Source organism: Coturnix japonica, chromosome 14 (genome assembly GCF_001577835.2).
Source record: "Coturnix japonica isolate 7356 chromosome 14, Coturnix japonica 2.1, whole genome shotgun sequence".
Lineage (NCBI taxonomy): Eukaryota > Metazoa > Chordata > Aves > Galliformes > Phasianidae > Coturnix > Coturnix japonica.
Window position 1 is genome coordinate 10,671,072 of NC_029529.1, and position 16,310 is coordinate 10,687,381.

The 16,310-nt window shown below is 47.0% G+C and overlaps 2 protein-coding genes across 7 annotated transcripts in view; one reads left to right on the forward strand and one right to left on the reverse strand.

Annotated features, from left to right (window-relative positions):
• Nucleotides 1-505: 505 nt before the first annotated feature.
• Nucleotides 506-7,126, forward strand: MPG (N-methylpurine DNA glycosylase). 4 transcript variants are annotated; one of them, XM_015877320.2, is made up of 4 exons: nucleotides 506-550; nucleotides 1,832-2,063; nucleotides 3,169-3,373; nucleotides 6,615-7,126. In XM_015877320.2, exons 2-4 carry the CDS (start codon nucleotides 1,836-1,838, stop codon nucleotides 7,007-7,009), a joined length of 828 nt encoding a protein of 275 aa, XP_015732806.1. In that variant the 5' UTR covers nucleotides 506-550; nucleotides 1,832-1,835; the 3' UTR covers nucleotides 7,010-7,126. The 4 variants fall into 4 exon arrangements, with proteins under 4 accessions (XP_015732806.1, XP_015732804.1, XP_015732803.1 ...); XM_015877318.2 differs by having other exon boundaries at nucleotides 517-612; XM_015877317.2 differs by lacking the exon at nucleotides 506-550 and adding an exon at nucleotides 628-741.
• Nucleotides 7,127-7,721: 595 nt separating this feature from the next.
• The window catches only part of NPRL3 (NPR3 like, GATOR1 complex subunit), a 30,029-nt gene continuing 21,440 nt past the window's right edge, over nucleotides 7,722-16,310 (reverse strand). For all 3 annotated transcript variants that reach the window (XM_015877314.2, XM_015877315.2, XM_032447561.1), the window contains 3 exons: nucleotides 11,756-11,945; nucleotides 10,809-11,001; nucleotides 7,722-9,057 (listed from right to left, as the gene is read on the reverse strand). In XM_015877314.2, the coding sequence (XP_015732800.1) occupies nucleotides 8,892-9,057; nucleotides 10,809-11,001; nucleotides 11,756-11,945 (549 nt within the window). In that variant the 3' untranslated portion in view covers nucleotides 7,722-8,891. The remainder of the gene's footprint in view (nucleotides 9,058-10,808; nucleotides 11,002-11,755; nucleotides 11,946-16,310) is intronic.

Genomic DNA, 16,310 nt, shown 5'->3' on the forward strand with positions numbered 1-16,310 from the left:
ATTGCGAGCTTCTCTGCATCCATTTTAGCAGAATGAAGTACTGTCGAGATCTCCAATTAAAACATTCATAATTCGGTGTGCCTATTTTCTTCCCTTTCTTGGACCACTGACAAGACTGAAGAAAATAAAGCAAACATAGTGAGTTCCATGGAGAGCTTTGGATGTAGTAACATCTGTAAGTGAACCAAGTAAAAATCAACCCAGCAACCTGAGGAATAACTACATTATCTCTCCGGAGAATCTTCTTCAGGCCTTGTGCTCGTTCAGGGAGCTGAGGGAAGGATTAATGCGGCCCTCTGTAAAGTCGGCTTGTTTTCATCGCAAAGTACATTCACTCCTTGATTTTATTCATATGAAAGCACAGTGTGCTGGTGAGGGGATGTTCAAGCAAAGCCAAAAACCCACACAATGCTTCACAACGGAATGAAAGCCACTATACGACCGTCCTCACATACAGGCCGCAGAAGCCTGCGGCCTAGTCGGGAGGCGGCGCCCCGCTGCAGCCCGCCCCGATACAGGCCCGGCCCAGCGGCGGCGGCGGCGCGGCCCGGTAGGTTCGTGTACGGCTCGGCTGGGCCGCCTGCAGGCCGCAGTGAGGCCTGGCCCTGCGGGGTGAGGGTTATTAACCTTGTCCTTGTAACCCGGGTGGGTCTGAACGGGTGTCGGTGGGCTGGGTATAAACGCGTCCTGCGGTGTGATAGCGGTGTGATGCTGCTGGGCTTCTTTGTGCAGGATGGAATTGTAAATGTCTCATAGAAAAGGCTGTGAGGTCTCACCCCGCTGTCTGCTTTGTTATCAGTGCTGTTTGTTTCCACGTAACTGGGTTGGGTGAGGGAGGTAAGTGGCTTTTTGTGATGTTTTTAAGTTAGCACAAAGTGAAAGCTGTAGTGCAGAACCTGACGTGGAGTTGGCAGTTCTGTGGCAAGTCTGTAACACCACTGAGTTATTTATTGCAATACAGAATGCAGGTGTTGCAGTAAAATAGCTGCAGCCAAATCTAGATGTATTCTCAGTGCTTAATCCATCACTCCCAGCTCCCACATCATGCCATTAGCCAGCAGAGATTTCCAAAGAGCTGTATTGAATAACTTTGTTCCTGCTTAACAAGCATAAGGACTGCAGCACAGAAAGAAACACAAACTTCTTGAAGCCAATGTATTGGTAACAAACCTCAAAGAACAGTTTCAGGTTCTGCAGTTGTCACAGATACACACTGTAGTCTGCAACACACTATTCTTTATCTCCTTGGTAGGTGAGCTGAAGCTTTACTTTGTGGAGATCTTTGTACAGGTATTTGTGTAGTGACACTATAAATCAGGCATCTCCCAGCTCCGGTGTTCTCTGTCCCACAGAGGTTTGGATTCTTACCCATTATATCACTATTTGAAATGATTGATATGTCACTTCTGTGAACTTTCTGAACCAGCACAACTTAAGAAGTGTTTTCGTATTCTCTTTTGTCTGCTTAATGGATGGTTTACGTTCTCAGTATAGAGGAGATGGTACAGATTTACCTTTGCTTCCAAATTTCCTAACCTAACAGTTCGCAAATATATTTTTACTGCTACGTGGACCGGAGTTTATTGTTATCTTAAGCCTTTAAAAGATGAAAGCTCAAACTGCAGCATTCTGTTTGCATGTCAATAGAGCCCAATATTTGCATAACCTGACATAGATCCAGCTGGATGTGTCCGCTGCTCCTGTGGTCTGTCTCATCAATAATACCTTCCAGAACCTTTATAGAGGGATGCGTAAAAATAAGAACTTGTGGAAATGAATTGTTTTAAAATAATCTTTACATTTCCAAATATGTTTTGCATCTGTTTCCTAGAACTATGCCAAGAAAAAGAAAGCTGTTGGCTCAATTAAGCGCCCTCCAAAGCAACTCCAGCAGCCCTCCTTCTGATGCATTGAAGAACCCGACCAGCACTCCTGATGGGAACTCTTCTCCAAAGAGCAGCAAATATTTTGCAACAGAGAAAAAACAGCCACAACCTTCCCAACTCCAAGCAGATTTCTTCAACCAACCCTGTATAAGCCTGGCCAAATCCTTCCTGGGACAGGTAAGACTTAGCAGCAGTATTAACTAGTACATGCTCCGCCACAGTAATAATTCAGTGTAAAGGGATGATGATGGTTTTTCTTTGCAGTTTGCCTCCAGGGCTTTGCTATTTTAGGAACGCTGTTCTCATTATTTTTCTTGTAAAATTCTGGTTAAATTGAAGACTGGTTATTAAATCTATTTTGGATGTAGTCACAAAGGTAATGTTTTAGGTTTAATTTACTGTCACACTTCAGAATTTGTTTATTTTCTGTGGAGTTTCTCCTTTTTTTCTGGTTTACTGAAATACACGTCGCTGTTTGTGGTTCGAAGGTTGTTTAAGGCCAATTATTTTCCTTTCAGGTACTCTGTTGTTTGTTTTAGGCTCCTGCTTTTCCCACTGGAAAGTAATGCTATGCAGCCAGAAGCATTTCCTTCTCAACCTCCATTTGATTATATTGTGATGCTGATAGCATGGCCTTTCTTGACTGATACCCACTGTCACATTGTATGGACATATTTTGTTCTCATCTGGCAGTTCAGCAGCCTGCTTGATACTTTCTTTTATGCTGCCTTGTATGCTCTAAAAGTTCAATCTACCTTCTATTTTTGCAGTTCTACATAACTTGGGATTACCCGTAGATACTGATGCTGGATTTATTGTAGGTCTTTCTCAACCTCTTATACATCAAATGTATTTTCTCTTTATAGACATCCCGCTAGAAGTTTGCCTTTCCTGCTTTGAATTCTGGCTGTCTCTATTAAGTTCTTAACAAAGCTTCCTTGCTTGATGTAGTTTCCCCTTTTTGCTGATAAGCAATACTGTAACAGATTATTTTGGGACCTTAATGCTTGTGGAAGGACACTGAGTTTTGTGCTTCGTAGCCATGATACAAAGTTATTTTTCAGCGCTGAGTCTTTGGTGAAGAGTTCAGATCCATTCAGTCCAGACAGTAGAGATTGGAATAGCTCATGCTAGCTTACAGACTGCATTCAGAGAGTGAGAGAAGAGTGGGCAGTGCCATAAAGGCCCTTTTTGCTGATGGCTGTGCTTCTGGAAGCCTTGTGCTCTGGTTATTTTGCCCATGGGGCTGTTGCTAACTGATACCCTCTGCCCTCTGTTTCAGATTCTAGTTCGCAAACTTCCCGACGGCAGGGAACTCTGGGGGAGGATTGTTGAAACAGAAGCTTATCTGGGTGGGGAAGATGAAGCTTCTCATTCAAAAGGTGGGAAGCAAACTCAACGGAACGCAGCCATGTTCATGAAACCAGGAACTCTATACGTATATCAGATCTATGGAATTTATTTCTGCGTGAACGTTTCCAGCCAAGGTGAGTTAAGGCCAAAGAACATTCGGTGTCTATGTGTTAGCTTCAAACACTGTGAGCAGGGCCCATCTCTGGCTACATGGCCAGGTGGGATTTTGGTTCCAGCTGTGAATTCAGATGCAGAAATAAAGATCAAGGACTGGAAGGGAATCTTTACAGGTTGGTGCCTTCAATTTGGATGACCTGAGCTGCTGCCTTATCCGTGTGATGTGGTGCACTTTGTTCCTTCAGGCTGGTGGTGTAGAAAGAAACTTGTGGTCTAGCGAGAGTCTAAACCTCGGTGTCCACTGTCATGACAAGAAAGTCTTCTGTCTCCTGCCTTTATCCCCAGAAACTAAATGCCAAGGAAAACAAAAAGGTCTAAGATGTCTGAGCATTATTATCTGAGCTGCTACAGAAGCTTTTTAGCTGCTTTGGTTAATTAGATACCTTGAAATTGCAGTATGTGTTTCTTAAACACTGATTTTGTCAGAAAAATCTCAAAAGATTCTTTTCCACCATTCCCAAGATACAGCATGTTGTATATTCCATAGCAGAAAGCGTTGTGACATTGACCATTAACCCTCTGGTTTTGGCCTTTGGATAGTAGCCAAGCAGAAAAACAGTGCCAGGTAATAGTGTGGGGGAAGAGCCTGCCTTCCTAAGTGGAAGTCTGGAGTCTGATGGATGAACACGTGTGAACTGCATTACTGTGTCTCTGCCAAAGCTGTTCAGATAACGAAAGCAGAATGGTTCTTTGTTCAGAAAGGGGCTCTTAGTGTTTGAAATACTGGGAAATAATAAATGGAGGAAGGGAGAATCTTTGTGTACATCACTGAGGTAATGCTGAGTCGCAGGGGGGTTTTCCATGAGCTTCCTGTTGCTGCTGGGAGCCATGTGCTGTATCTCTACATTGCTTTGTGGAGAAATCCTCAATGACAGCAAAATATACCCAATGTCTCTCAGTGCTCGAGTCCCACAGCACATCTTGGCACTGGCAGCTGAATCATCTTAGTACAGAGAGGCTTCCCAAGAGCTGAGAGGCACACTGGGCTTCCCTCACTTCAGGAAGGCAGTAAATGCTGGTCGAGCTTCTCCTTGACTTTGCTGTGGTTTGTTTCTCGGGTGTTTGCCAATGTGAGCTGCCAGACCTGAAGTAATCTCTTGTAAAATGGGGATCCCGGTGATTCTGTACCCAGGCGTGGGGTCACACAGCGGGGATCCCAGACCGGGACTTTGAAGGAGGCGCTTTGGGAGCTGTGAGTCAGATGGGTGGAGAGAGGAGCAAATTTTCTTCTCCCCAGCAGCCAAAAGCTGTTTCCAAGAGTGAGAACTGGAGTCAGTCCAGGAAGGAGAAGTGAGCAGCACAGCGCGGGTGTGGGACTTCCTTATCGCTTTGTGATTCCTGGCTGCCCTGGGACAGAACCAGGCTCTTGTTGTTAGATCCCAGCTTTTAGCCTTACATGGAGCAGCTCTGTAAGGCGTGGGAGGGCAGTGTGTGATGTTTCTGGGCTTGGGCACAAGACAGGCACTCCTGCCAACAGCAGTGTCTGTGTCAGGCAGCTGCTAAAGGCAGGTAGTCCTGAGTGTAAGCTGAGCAGGCTGCACAGAGAAGGCTGCAGCATCCTGGCAGATGAGCCAGAAGGATGCAGCTGCTGTTTAGTAGTAAAAATAAAACTGATGTGCAAGCACACTCAGGAGGTCCCAAACATCCACCACCTATGGAGGAGTGAGCAGAGAAGGCAGTAGCTCATTGTGGCATCCCTAAGCTCCTGTCTTCCCTCTGGAGGTCTTGCTCTCAGTCTCATCCGTGCTAAGAGTTGGAAAGCTTTCTAGTGGAAAAGCTCACAGAGCAGCCAGGGACAAATGCCAGGTGCCCTGCTACTGCTGCGTGGGGGTCTGGGAGTGCTGCAGCTGCTCTCAGCATGTGCCTTTATTCACATCAGCTCACAAGGACACACTTGAATTCAAGTGCCCGCAGTTCCCACTTGCATTTGTGATGGATGAGGGCTGGAGTGTAACCAGGCGTTCCTCAGAGTCTCACAGTCGGTGCTGGTGAGCGAGAGCATCCCAATGTGAAGGATATTTCTGTGTGCATGGATGAAAAGCAGAATTAGGACATGGGGGATGTTCTTAAAAATCTAAAAGGACCTTTGAGCTCTAAGTCACTGTAGCAGCTTTTGGCTGCCAGATTAGCTTCATTCCCTTCCTTAGCACAGGGAGTGCCTGCAAACAGATTGTGGACAGCTGCTGGAAGTGAGTGTTTCATGGAAGGCCGGGGGGCTCTGTGCAGTGCAAGGCAAGGGGCACACTTGGTAACAGCAAGAGATCGGGCTGTCAGTGTGTGAGCTGGGTGCAGCTTGTTGTGGCACTTGTACAAAACAGGAGAGGGATTCTATTCTGGGACATTGAGGTCCCTGGGGACCTGCTGGGCTTCAAGAGCCTTTGCCAGGCTTGAATTTAGCTCCAGATGTTGGAGGTTGGAGAGAGAAAGGAAATCCTTGCAGAGCAGCATCCTCAGTGCTGAGGCGGAGGGGAGGAATGCAGTGGGCGGCCCCACACAACAGGCACTGTGTGGGGCAGCACACAGGCTGCATTGCCAGGCCCTCATTGCACCCACTCAGGGTCAGAAGACGACCTTCCCTGCTCTCTGATGGAAAATACTGGACAAGTATTTCTGTCCCACTCAGGCTGGAAATCCTCCTTGCAGGGGATTTTCTCTGCTCAGAGCTGCATCTTTGCTTCAACCTCACTAAAATGAGTGGGAGCAGCTACACGCCAGCAGTCCTCTTCCAGCCCAGCTCTGCCTCGTTCTGTTGGCAGCATCTGGACGTCTTTCTCCTCTCATTTGCTGGCTGGAGACTTTATCATCAGAGTTTATTATAAATCCACTGGGTTTGGGAGCAGCTTTGGATAGTTATGCCAAAACTGAACCATATGTGTGTTTATTCCTGCAGTGATATAAAAAAAGCCTCTTGCCCTCTGGCAAGCCTTGGAGCTGCAGCTTGGCCTGGGAACATTAGGAAGTAGGGCTGGGTGAGGGCAGATGAACCAAGGACACGGAGCTGTGGGATGCTGGACATTCAGCATAGGGAAATGAGTGCATTGACCACAGGTAGCAGCCTGAAGGAAGAACAGGCCCTGTGGCTGAATGCTGCAGGCAACTCCTTGCTCTGTCAGGGGCAGGGAATGGAACTGAAGAGCTTCTGCTGAGTTGTTCCTTCCAAACAAACCTGTACTAACACCTGGCTCTTTTTCTGCGCAGGGGAAGGGGCTGCAGTCTTACTCCGCTCTCTGGAGCCTCTCCAGGGTTTAGATGTGATGAGGGAACTGCGCAGCACATCGAGGAAAGGACCTGCAAAGCCACTGAAGGACTGGCAGCTGTGTAATGGGCCCTCCAAGCTCTGTCAGGCATTTGGGATCGATAAGGCTTTTGACCAAAGGGACCTGACTCAAGATGCGGCCATCTGGATGGTACCTGGACAGGAGCTGCCTGGGGAGCAGGACGTGGTAGCCACAGCCAGGATTGGTATTGGGAACAGAGGAGAATGGTCACAGAAACCTCTCAGGTTTTATTTACGGGGAAACAAATTTGTGAGTGTTGTAGACAAGAAAATGGAGCGAGAGATGGCAGCAATGGAACCCATCTCTTGCAGCTGATGAATCTTGCAGGTGTGCCACCAACCAGGACTTGAGCTGTGCTCTCTAGGAGAGCCTCAAGCCATGTTGGGGCAGCAGGAAGGGCAGGTTTTTAACAATAAACATAACTTTATCACAGCAAGGTGGAATTTTATTCATGGGGCAGACGGGCATGAATCTCCCAGCCAGAAATTAGGTTGGATTGGAGTACTGAAAGCCACTTTCTCCCTTGTGAATGGATCCAGGCTCTGGTAAGGTGGATGACTAGTGAAAGCTCATTGCTTTGACCTGCTGTGTTGCTCTTTCTGTTGGCCCCAGGAGAGGCCAGAACACTTGGATTCTTCAGTGGAAAGCCACAAGAGTGGGTGGCAATAGGGCTGACAGAAAGCAAGAGAGCTGGGTTTGATCAGACTGGAGATGAGGAGGAGAAAGAAGAATCCTGCTGCTGACTACAGCTGCCTGGTGGGAGGGTGCAGAGAAGGCAGAGCCAGAGTTTTGTCAGGGACAGGATGAAATATAATGGGCACAAGCTAGAAAACAGGAAATTCTCATTAGCTGTATGGAAAACAGTTTCACCATGAGGGTGGTCAAATGCTGGAACTGGGAGCAATCAGACCTCCATGAGACGAGCTCCTGAGTGACCTGATGTAACGCATTTTCTCTGAGCAGAATTTGGACAGAAGACCTCTAGAGACCCCATCCAACCTACACCATTCTATAAAATCCAGTGGGGTTTTTTTGCGTTGTTTATTTTTCCAGCTGCTTTTGGGACCAGTTCAAAGCTTCCAAGTGTGGGACCCTGACCATAGAGAAAGAACCAACGCTGAGATCTCTGCCTCGCAGCTTTTTGTGCAGAGCTACAACCTGCCATGAGGTACAGGAGGAGGGAAAAAATAGGATTCAGTGGAGAATCCATAGAATTGCAGCCATGCTGGCAGCTTGCCCTGCACGTGTGGCACCAAGCCCTGCAGCTGGGCCTAACAGTTGCTTGGATCTCGCTGGACCACATCAAGAGGTGGAGCCATGCACATCCCTGTACCTTGTTTTTCATCCAGACAGCTTTAAAGCAGGTCAGCTCCCTACTCTGCTTCCCTGCAGCCATAGTGGGGAGGGCACAGAGCAACAAAACAGGCCCCAGAGTGACGAGCATGACTGTCATTAGTCTGCAGCTTTGGGGAACTGAAACAAAGCTGCACCTGCAGCAAAGCCAGCCAGGTTCAGTCCTCAGAGCCAACCAAATTCCTCCCACCACAATTAAAAACAGACCTGCAAATTGGCCAACAAATGGGCTGCCTGCTGACAGCAATTACAGACACTCTGTAATAAGGGTTCTGGGGACAGGAAAGCTGTAACAAGGAAAGCAAATCATTTTCATTCACGACACTGTTTACTTGTGATCCTTCGCAGTCCTATTTATGCCCCCACTGCTTCCAGATAACAGCAATCAGTCAGAATTAATTCCTCAGTAGCCAGGAGTGCTCCCCTAAAAGCCAGGCCAACTTCACTCTGCCTTTAAGCAGAGGACAAGCAGTGGGGTCAGGCTGCTCGTGAGCGGTGCCTGCTGCTACGTGGAGGTGGAAAGCAGGGAAAGCATCTCTGGTGCAAAGCATCCACCCGCACTCAGTAACACTGCAAAGTCATGGACCACTCTCACCTATCCCAATAGCCCCAGTGAAGGAGTTACACCAGGGAAGGTCTGCGGGACAGCAGCTCCTGTGATGTGAGTGTGGCATGGGACGAATCCAGGCTGGGAAGGAGAACTGTGCTGTCACACATGGAGAAGGGGTGAAACAGAGGCACAGCAGCGGAGAGCTGCTCCGTGTGCTGAGAAGGAACTGGGTTCATCCCTTACTTCTTAGGCATCTTGTAGGACATCAACAACGCGGCAGGTTTCCACCATCAGTCATTTCAAGAGGGACTGAAAAACTGAGATGACCGGGTCTTCGTGGCTGGTCACCACCAACACGCTGCGGAACTTGTCGAACAGCATCAACAGCTGCGAGCGCCGCATGTTCTCGTTGTACATGATCTCCTCCAAATGGTGTCGGCCTCGGAAGTAGTGAAGCAGCCTGAAGGAAGGAGAGCAAGGAAGGTGTGGGCTAAAAGCAAATGCATGCAGCAAGAACTGATACTGGCACCCTCGAGTTGGCTTTGAATTCTGCTTCAATGTTGTGAGGGTTAATGCAGCCAATGCTGGAGCCAAGCTCCCATATTCCTCATTTCCCCCTTAAGGTTTCTGCTTGCAAACACTGTTGTGCATAGCAATGGACAGACACAAGTCCCTTCTGTGCCATCTGTTTAATGAATACCAGGAGTTCAGAGGCACAGGCACACAAAAATGTATCAGGCTGAACTTTACTGCCATGCTGAAAATAGACCATCCCTTTGTGCACACAGAACTATACTTGGAAGGTCAGTTACAGTATATTTAGTGCACTAACTATGCATTTATAGCAGGAATTTGTTCCGGGAGGCAGCTGATCCAGCACAGCTATTTGCTGTAGCACAGCCCTCATTAGGTGCTGCTCCTGAAGATGAAGCAGAAAGCAGAGCTGATGCAGTAACCTTTGCTGGGGTAATGAGGAGGATCAGCTCATTCGCTGCATCTGCAATTATTTACACTCTCATTAAGAGCCACAGGTTTACCCAGCCACTCACCTCAGATGGTTCACAGCACACACAGACCCGCCAAGTTACACTGCCTCATAAAGTCACAAGTAACCGAGAGCATCTTGCATTAGCATTTCTATTTTTACACTTAGCATCCTACCCGCAGGGCTGCTTTGTTTATTCTACCTTCTCTCTTCCTCGCTGTTGACTTAAGAGTGAGGTACAGTCATCAGTTCAATCTACAGCGGAATGGAAATTCAGGCTGCAGATGCCCAGGATGGCTCTGTTAAAGAACCCGGTGCATGGGCAATCTGCAAAGCAAACATCATTATGGCAGCTGCCTGCTTACCGAGGCAATTTGCTGAAGAAACTGAAGTCATTTTTGGCATCTGCAATTCAAAAGCTTTCACGCTGCTGTTTCACCCAGATGAAGAGGTGACAGGGAAGCAATCATGAGATCCTTTCCTCTCTCCAGGATAATTAACAACCTGTGTTGCCATTAAACCATCCTGGTGTCCCCACAGAGTTTATTTAAAATAGCAGCGGTTATGATTCTGTTTTTCTTTCTCTTTGTCTCAGGTTTTGTAACCACTTCTTCTCTAATGAAGAACAAACATTTCAAAGTCCTCAAGTGGTCCAAGTGCTGCCACTCGAGCAGAGAATATCCTCCCAATAGTTTACAGAAGGTGGAGGAGTCGCCTACCCAGCAGCACCACAGAGCTCTGCACAAACACCTGAACTGAGCTGAGGTCGACTTACCTCCGATGCTTTTTTTCTTTGTCTCCTATTTGTACGTAGTTTAAAAACCTTAAAATAAGTAACAGGTGTCTTAGAAATACTAACAGACACTAAATGACAGCACCGGCACCACTAGGGCTTTACTTTGGATGCTTAGAATTCTGCTCTCAAGCTGGGCAGTTATGACTACCATGTGTGAACACAGTGAAACTGGAAGGCAAAAAGTGAAGGCCCTGTTGTCCAACCACACGTCCTAATGCTCCTTCACCACCCAAAACTCTGTTGTGACACATGTATTAGTTTTAGTTGAGAAGTGCTGTGTGCATATGAAACAGGTACATGAAACAAAACCAAAATCATTTGTCTTCCAAAATCCCAAGCTAATGGTGTTTGCTAAGAGCCCACACCTACCTGTCCATAAAACAGCAAGGATAGGGATGAAAGGTCACGCTCTGCACTCCCTGTTTCCTACCTTGCAAACATGCGAAGATCTTCTGGATTTTGGGCAGCGGGGACATTGAGGATCGCTTCCCGCTCGTGTTCCAACAAGCTTGCCAGGAGATTCTCTGTCATCCTTTTATTCAGGGGTGAGTCCCCGCCAGGTATCAACTCAGCGCTGGAATTATCCATGCTGGGACTTGTCAGAGTCATGTCATCACTGCTAGCTATCAGGGGAAGAAAAGAGACACAGAATTTCTATGTTGCTCGGCATAACGAAGTAAAGATGAACATAAAGATGCCATATCCATGCAGTCTTTCCAAACAGTCTCCTGAGATTTGTAGAACAAAGAAAGTGGATCTGGAAACGTTATGTGTAACTGCAGTTTGTGATATGACAACAGAGGGGTTTTCTCAATGGGAAAGTAAAGCGTTTCAACAATGCCATCAATTTATGTGGAAAACTCTACTTCTGGAGACTATAAACAGTCCATAAAGTATCTGAAAAGAAACTTCCCAGCCAGCTCTGCTGGAACACCATGAAGTGGTAACACAAAAAGCCTAACAACTCGGAAGATGGAAGCATGCAGAAAACAAGGCCAAGAAGCAATATCCTCTTGTGATGGAGCCAAAACGAGCAGATCGCAGACTTATCAGACTCATGTTCCAAGAGTTCTGCCCTAATTCATCAGCTGCATAAAGCTGCAGGTTGTACAGAGAATCTCTCCCACTATCCAACCTCGGTGTTGTCTGGCATTCTGAGAACACTGCTCATAGCAGCACGGGCAGGCACATCCCAGGATTTCAGCACTATCTCATCCAGCAATACCAGCTCTATGCTGAAGAAGGGCTGGTATTCGCTTTCAAGCACCCCAGCAAAGACCAGTTATCTTACTGCTAAGACCTGTCACCCTCAGCACAGCTAAGAGGAGGGCCAGAAGTGGGCTGCAGTCTGAACAGCATAGTAAAGACGGCTCGTACTTGGAGAACCAAAGCTAAGAGCATTGGGGGTGCTTAAACTTCGGCCTCCAACTCTGGCGGTGAAGGGCATGTCTTCATCCTGGGCACGGAATTCCTCCTCGTTCGGGGGCACCATCAGACAGACGTACGTGTGGAGCTGGATGAGGAGCCGGTGTTGGAGCATCCATATCACCATTTGAATGAGCTGAGTCTGCAGAGTGAGAAATGAGGTATTAAGCGCTGTGAAATGAAATATGGGAGAAAAAGCAATGCTCAAAGCCTAAGAAATCACAAGGAGAAACGATTTCCAAGACACAGAACAGCTTCACATCTTCTCTGAACCATTAGCCTACGCTTCCCATCACAATAAGGTGACAACTCATTAGCCAAGGTGCTGGGATCAGTTTGGGGGCCCATGACAGTCAGAAATCCCCATAGGGTTGACCCAAAGCAGTCACATTAAAGCCCAGGTTCTCCTACGAAGCCACAGAGAAGGCAGGGAGGCAGGACAGAGCCGGCACACTGTCACCTATTTGTTCACCATGTCTCTGCATTATGAGGACAGGGCAAAGGCACCTCGCTTTCCATGGTGTGGATGGGCAAAAGTGAGAGTGCCCAGAAATGAGCCTCATGTTAAACCTACATGCAGAGCACCTCTGTATTGCTGAACAACTGCACGGGGTGGGATGAAGGAGAGGCATCTGTAGGTTCTTGGCATGGCCTCCATTCAGGAGTTTCAGAGAAGCATTCAAAAGCCATTATCGTGTCTGAATTTCTGCACAAAAAGCCTTTTCATTTGAGTACAGGCAACCCTTCCCGTAAGCTAACAGCTCTGAAAACACTGATTCACTGACAAAAGCTGTTTGGGGATTTCATAGCAACCAGCACTGTTTTGGTGACAGACAAGCAGAATGAGCTCAGTCAGAGAAGGAAGCCATAGCTCCGCTGCATTCATCATCAGGAGAGCAGCCAAATCTCAATAAAAGCCCCAAACTGAAGTTCATCAGCCCACATCATTTTCCTTTTTCCATAAGTCATTTCATGTTCAATTCCTCCTTTGCCATCGAATCACAAAGGCAGCATCTCCTGCCTGCAGATAAACCCACACCCCCTTTGCAGGGATTAATACTTTTTGAGGCTGAACGGATTTTAATCTTAAAACATATTATCCGGGATCGCCTTCAAACACTTCTTTTCCAGAAAAGGCATAATTCATCTTCTACGTTTAAAAGAAAATGTACAGAAGAGGAAAGTTGGCACGAGATAACAAGGAGTTTGCGTATCGTTCTGCTAACATCTGAAATCAGCCTGGAGGAAAGACGAGGCCGACTGCTCAAAACCTTCCAGATGGATGCAGGGAAAGATTGTCCCATACGTTTCATGTAAATCTCTGACCTGCTGGCGTCACAATGGATCAAAAGGGGTCTGACACTTCGTGGGACAAATCCCAGCAGTTCAAGGAGACAGCAGGAGAGATGCTGCCAGGATTGCCATCACTCGGGTGACTTTGTGAATCACAAAACCAGCTACTCTTCCTCACTACAGCTCCGTGTGCTTGGAAAGTCTTTTCCACCACCCTAATATTTCACCCAGAGGGTGAAGTGCCTTTTCCAGGTTCAAACACTTCTTACCAAAAGCAGCAAGAGTGTTCAAAGATGAGATCTAGAAAGGGCTTTGCTAACACACTCTGCTGCCTGTTCTTCTGGACACAGACACAATTTACATCCATTCTCCATCTGCTCCTCTTAAGCTTTGATGGACCTCTCAGACAGGTGTGTAGGAGGGCAGGCTGCCCCCACTGTCTGTTCCCATTGGCACGGATCAGCCACCCTGTTCCTCACCCCCACCGTGGCACAGCAGACATGCTGTCACACACAACACAATACAGGGCACTGCCAACAATGCACTGCTTTGTGCTTACTGACCAAAGCAGAGAAGACGGGCACTCTTATGTCAGCCCATCTGGGCTGGGAGAGTCCCAGGTCCTGCAGGGGCAGGATCCAGCACTCGTTGTTCTTGTCCCTCTGGGAATCAAGGGAAGCTTTTGTAAAGCTGCTCAGTATGTGTTAAATAAAATGCATTTCTTACAAAGATTCTTTAAAGCTGATTCTTTCCCAGGCTTAAAAAGCTAAAGAAAATGCCCAGAAAACAGGGACTGGCAACGTGTTCAGGAAAGGGAAGAGAGAATGGCACCATGGGATCACTCCGATCTCAGCCTGTTGTCAGAATGTGACAGCTCTGAATTCCACCAAATCAGCTTAACTGTTCTCTCTATTTAGATGTAGAACACCCTATATTTTCTTAACTTGCCACACGATAAACCCTGTTTTTATGCTCTTTCATACTTCTGCCAGCAAAAGCTCCTGTGACTCTTAACGCCTTCCAGACATCCACTCAGCATCTGCATGCAGCTCTCCTCCCACTCCCATCCTCTGACATACACTGTTTTCCACTGTGCTGCTACACAAAGCACAGCACGTTTTCCATGCACAGCAAAGGCCTCCTGTGCTGCAGCCTTACTCCAGCGCTGTAGCCAGACTTTGTGCTTCCTTATCACCCACCTCTTTTGACAAAGAGCATCTACAAATGTACAGCCTGATTCAGACTATATTCAGATCCGTTTTTGAAAAGGGAATTTGAATTATACCCTCAGTGAAATCTGTAGTCTTAGATAAGCTGAAAATGGAACTAAGCTCAAAGCTCAGAGCTCCCCGCTTCTTTTAGCTAATGCTGCTACAATGATAAAAGTAATCGGAGCTTATCAGCAAGGAAGGGAACAAGAAGCTGGTAATTCTGCAAGCAATTCTGTGCAAATTGGAGGGGCAGATTCTCAGCAGCAGAGCTTGTCATAGTCTTTAGAAATCACTTTGTTCTAAGGCAGGAGAAAACAGAATGACCCTAAACAGGAAGGTGAGTGCCAGAAGTTTTCAGATGAAATACTAAGCTGCTTGCTGAGACCCTCTGCTTCCATATGTAACCTCAAACCTTCCCTTCTTGGGGTCAGGAGAAAGGACATGCCATGGTTTTTCTTTATTCCAGTAAAAGCATTACAAGGGAATATGAGTGTTTCCCAGCCACATCAGCTCATGAGATCCAGTACCAGCAGCATGAGCTACACGGGCTGTTCAGGACACAGACACAGGAGGGGATTGCTGGAAATCCAGGTGACACTTCTCAGCGTTGCTAACAGACAACTCACCACTGGGACAAAAGGGACATCACATCTGCTTTCCTCACTCACATCCCCAGCTGCAGAAGTGCCTCCCTCGTTCAGCACCAGCCCTGGAGCTGCTGATCCTCTCCTGAGAGAATTCCACCTGCTAACCTGGCAGGGAACCAGCGTGGCTGAAATGAGTTATATGAATAGAGTCAAGCTGGGTAGAAGCCAGAGCTCCAGCACAAAGGGAAGAGGGAATGGAGAATTGCGTGTGCACGTACTGAGAGTGGAAAGGGAAAAGAGGGCAGCCACCACCTCTCAGCAGCACCAAGGTTTCATTAGAGCAGCTGAGCTGCAGTCACAGGCTCAGTGCCACATTGCACAAAGTCCAATAACTTTGCAAATATGAGCACGAGATCACAGATAACAGACATAAAACCACTGCAGAGATCAACTGCAATGTACAATTTGTCATCCCAGGCGAGAAAAGAGGTCAAGAAGATGGGACCCAGGAAAGCTCCTGTCTTGTGCACAGGACACGGCTGAGAGCACAGGCAATGCTGATGGATACCTCTGCATGGACATGTCCCCTGCCTGACAGACAGATGCTCATCCAGAAGGGAATGCCAGAAGGAAGGAAGCCAATCCCAGGCTAAAGCCAACAATCCAGTCCAATGGGATGGGTGCCACGAGACCTCAACAGCTTCTGTGGACAATACAGCCCTTCCCAGTGCACTGACCTTCCGAACTACAGGCAGCACTCAGCAGGATGAATGGCACAAGATATGGCCACCAGTTAAATTCTTCAAAGCTTTTTAAAAGAAAAGGCCAAAAGAAAACAGCAAAAAAAAAATCCACTCCTATGTACAGAGAATAAAATTACAGTGAAAGGTCCAAACTTTGTTCATTTTTCCAAAGGCAAAGCAAACATAATTTGACAGCATTTACAGTTCAGAGTGCAGCATATTTTATTGCTGCACAGCAGAAAAAAAACCCAAACGCCCACATTTGATCAGATTAATCACTCTATCGACTAGATCTCTGTTAATTATAGTTAACTACAATTGGAGCCTGACCACTCCTGGACATGGATTAGATTCATCACTTTTAAAAGGCTGGTTCCTAATGTAACAATACTGCATAGGTAAATCAAAGCAGAGGAAAGTACTTTTCCTACATGAATGTGGAAACAAAACCATCTAAAAGCCCTTTCCAGACCGCACTCCTCCAAGAACAGGCATGCTTGACTTCATGGGAAAGAAGTATGTGGCAGAGATTCGTTATGTGTTTTAAAGTGAAGATATCTGAGAACAACCCAAAGTATCGATGGAGAAATACTAGAGCAAGTCATTAATCATAAATAGGCTACTGAGAGTAAGAACGCCTCCCAAAGCTACTGCAGCTACAATAGAATTAATG

Bases quoted from the DNA above. Each gene is read 5' to 3' on its own strand.
- MPG (XM_015877317.2), top strand. The intron at 2,064-3,168 runs GTAAGACTTAGC...CCTCTGTTTCAG, and splicing joins CCAAATCCTTCCTGGGACAG to ATTCTAGTTCGCAAACTTCC. The intron at 3,374-6,614 runs GTGAGTTAAGGC...TTTTCTGCGCAG, and splicing joins CGTGAACGTTTCCAGCCAAG to GGGAAGGGGCTGCAGTCTTA.